The following is a 3,499-nucleotide window of genomic DNA, read 5'->3' as shown; positions in this document are numbered from 1 at the left end:
AGGTTCAAGGGATATGAATACTTTTTAAAGGCACTGTAGGCCTCTTTCACACGGGCGAGATTTCCGCGTGGGTGCAATGCGTGAGGTGAACGCATTGCACCTGTACTGAATCCGGACCCGTTCATTTCTATGGGGCTGTGCACATGAGTGGTGATTTTCACGCATCACTTGTGCGTTTGGTGAAAATCGCAGCATGCCCTATTTTGTGCATTTTTCACGCAATGCAGGCCCCATAGAAAGTGAATGGGGCATGCGTGAAAATCGCAAGCAAGTGCGGATGCGGTGCGATTTTCACGCATGGTTGCTAGGAGATGATCGGGATGGGGACCCGATCATTATTATTTTCCCTTATAACATGGTTATAAGGAAAAATAATAACATTCTTAATACAGAATGCATAGTACAATAGGACTGGAGGGGTTAAAAAAATAATAATAATTAACTCACCTTAATCCACTTGTTCGCGCAGCCCGGCTTCTCTTCTTTCTTCTTCTTTGCTGTGGAGGAGGAAAAGGACCTGTGGTGATGTCACTGCGCTCATCACATGGTCCGTCACATGATCCATAACCATTGCGATGGATCATGTGATGGACCATGTGATGAGTGCAGTGATGTCATCAAAGGTCCTTTACCCAGGTCCTGAAGAAAGAAGAAAGAAGAGAAGCCGGGCAAGTGGATTAAGGTGAGTTAAAAAATTATTTATTTTTTTTAACCCCTCCAGCCCTATTGTACTATGCATTCTGTATTAAGAATGCTAATATTTTCCGTTATAACCATGTTATAAGGGAAAATACTACAATCTACACAGCACCTAACCCAAACCCGAAGGTCAGTGAAGAAGTTTGGGTTTGGGTACCAAACATGCTGATTTTTCTCACGCGTGTGCAAAACACATTAAAATGTTTTGCACTCGCGCGGAAAAATCATGCATTTTCCTGCGACGCACCCGCATCTTATCCGGCCCAAATCCATGACACCCGTGTGAAAGAGGCCTAAAGGTAACAATATACTGGGATCTCAGCTGGTATAGCAACCCTAAATGACAGGTGTGCAGTTGACCTTTTTACATTTTATGTTCAGGTGACAATAGATATCACATTAGGTGTTGTGGCTATGAGAGGCTGGGACTTTTTTGTAGAGAATAAGCACAAAAATATTAAAATCCACAATTTAAGGTTGCAATAAAGTTCACAGGAGCGCCACTGCTTTATTCACAGCTTACAAAGCACAGCACCATACATTGTATACATACCTCACAACTTTTTGGACAGTTAAAGAGGGACACTTATTGTTCAATATGTGAAACTCCAGTTGTCCTGTATATTTAAACACTTTAATAATAGTTTTCTTAGTGTACAATAGCGCAAAACCTATCTAAATATAAAAATGTCTAAATTACAAATTGCATCAAATAAAGAAATAATATAGAAGGTGGGGTCAAATATACAGATAGCAACCAGACGAACACTTTCTTAATCAATGTTGTGTATGTAGCAATACAAATCTATACCTCAGATCAAAAAGAGGGACATTTAAGGAGAAAAGAGGGACAGAGGTACTTGGGTCCAAAATAGGGACTGTCCCTTCAAAGCAGGGACACTTGAGAGGTCTTTGTATAGCGGCTTTGCTTGGTATCCCAGCTCAGTCCCATTCAACATGTCATCACTTGGCCTAGGAAAAGCGAGGAGAAGGCCTTCTCAAACTGCCTTGTGTCGGACCCGTACCAATCAGATACTTATGGCCTATCCTTAGAATAGACACTCTATACACTGTTTGGAATTGGTGGAAACTTAAAGCACTGGAAAAAATGTTTTTGCATATTGAATCTCTAATATTATATTTGTGTACCCTGCACAACCATTTTGAGATTTCAGACTTTCCCTCTGATGAAATAATCTGCATTAAGTTGACAGGGATGATTGGTGATGGTAACGGTCTTGTTGTTCACCTCATGCCAGGTTGTAAGTGTCTTTTGAGTGAAATAAATTATTGGGTATGGTGTTTCAATGTAGGAAGTTCATCGGTGAATACTGCAGTGTGATGAGTAGCTTTTGTTTACCGTCAGATCCTGCGTGACATGGTCTGGTCTCATTTTACATGATGGATCATAATAAACCATTTGGGGGATAGGGACCACCTCTGCCTGGTGCCATTGGATACGCTAAAGATTGAATACAAAGAAAAGACAATGTCCAAAATGTTTGAGGTAGACCAAAGTTCAGCAATAGTAATCTCACACACTCTCAATCCACCGTATCAAATACCGTACCTTCTTTTAAAAGCCCTTTTTACCTCCTTATTTCTCAAAGAATAGATGATGGGATTTAACGCTGGTGTGATCACCGTGAACAAGATTCCAGTAATCCTGTCTTGCTCCAGGGAATCCTTAGTAACCGGTCTTAAATATGTGCAGAAAACAGTGCCAAAAAGTATAACGACAACAGTAAGGTGGGACGTGCAGGTGGAGAAGGCTTTCCTTCTACCTTGCTCTGAGCGGATATTTTGGAGATGAATTCCAATAAAGGTATAGGAGATGACAACCATTACAAATGTGCCTAAAGCTAAAGTACCTGTAACTATGTTGACCAAGCTCTCATTAAGATGTGTGTCGGTACATGCCAACTTCAAGAGAGGTTTAATGTCACAGCAGAAATGAGTTATTTTGTTCATTTTGCAGAAAGGAAGCCTGGAAGTCATAATGGTATGGGTCAATGAGTATAAGGAACCAACAAGCCAAGATGTGAATGCTAGTTGAAGACACATTGCCCTTGCCATAAGAATGTGGTATCTCAGTGGGTTACAAATGGCAACATATCTGTCATAAGACATCGATGCAAGGAGCATGACTTCAGTGCATCCCAAGAAATGAAACATGTAGAGCTGAGTTATGCAGCCTTGGAAAGATATTTTCTTGTCTTCCATAATTAAACCGGATAGCATCTTGGGGACTGTTGTGGTGGCATAGAAGAAATCCAGGAGGGAAAGGTTTGCCAACAGAAAGTACATTGGAGTGTGGAGAACATGGTCAGTAATAACCACTGTCACAATGCTTAAATTGCCAATGCAGCTACAGAGGTAGAAGATAAGAAATGTAACAAAGAGGACAACCTGTAGCCACAGCACATCCGTGATGCCTAGAATTATGAATTCTGTTATAATGGTCTCATTCAACTCTTCCATTTGAATCTGTAAGCAAAATATGCAAAACTCATTAATACCTCCCCTCCACCCAAAATACTTTTACATTTTACACTTTATTTGTTCTGGTAATGTCATCATTACCAGATCTCTGGTGGTCCAACTCTTGGCACTCCACTGATCAGCTGTCTGAAGGTCCTGCAGCTCTCATGCGAAGGCTGTGGCCTCTTCCTCTTGCTTGTGATGCATGTCCATAATGTATTTTGTTGTGGCATCATGATCAGATATTGATGACCTTATTCTATCATTTGGTCTTTAACATTTAATCCCCGGAACTCACACGGACCTGTAAAGGGAAACA

The 3,499-nt window shown here is 40.9% G+C and overlaps 1 protein-coding gene across 1 annotated transcript; it reads right to left on the bottom strand.

Annotated features, from left to right (window-relative positions):
- Positions 1-2,256: 2,256 nt before the first annotated feature.
- On the bottom strand, positions 2,257-3,180 carry LOC122921355 (olfactory receptor 12D1-like). The gene has a single exon (XM_044271331.1). The coding sequence runs from the start codon at positions 3,178-3,180 to the stop codon at positions 2,257-2,259; it is 924 nt and encodes a 307-aa protein (XP_044127266.1).
- Between the last annotated feature and the right edge of the window lie 319 nt (positions 3,181-3,499).

The sequence above is a fragment of the Bufo gargarizans genome, chromosome 11, assembly GCF_014858855.1.
Source record: "Bufo gargarizans isolate SCDJY-AF-19 chromosome 11, ASM1485885v1, whole genome shotgun sequence".
In the NCBI taxonomy this organism is placed as follows: Eukaryota; Metazoa; Chordata; class Amphibia; order Anura; family Bufonidae; genus Bufo; species Bufo gargarizans.
Note: the sequence above shows the minus strand (reverse complement) of the source record. Positions and strands in the feature narration are given on the sequence as shown.

Bases quoted from the DNA above. Each gene is read 5' to 3' on its own strand.
- LOC122921355 (XM_044271331.1), bottom strand. From the start codon at position 3,180: ATGGAAGAGTTGAATGAGACCATTATAACAGAATTCATAATTCTAGGC.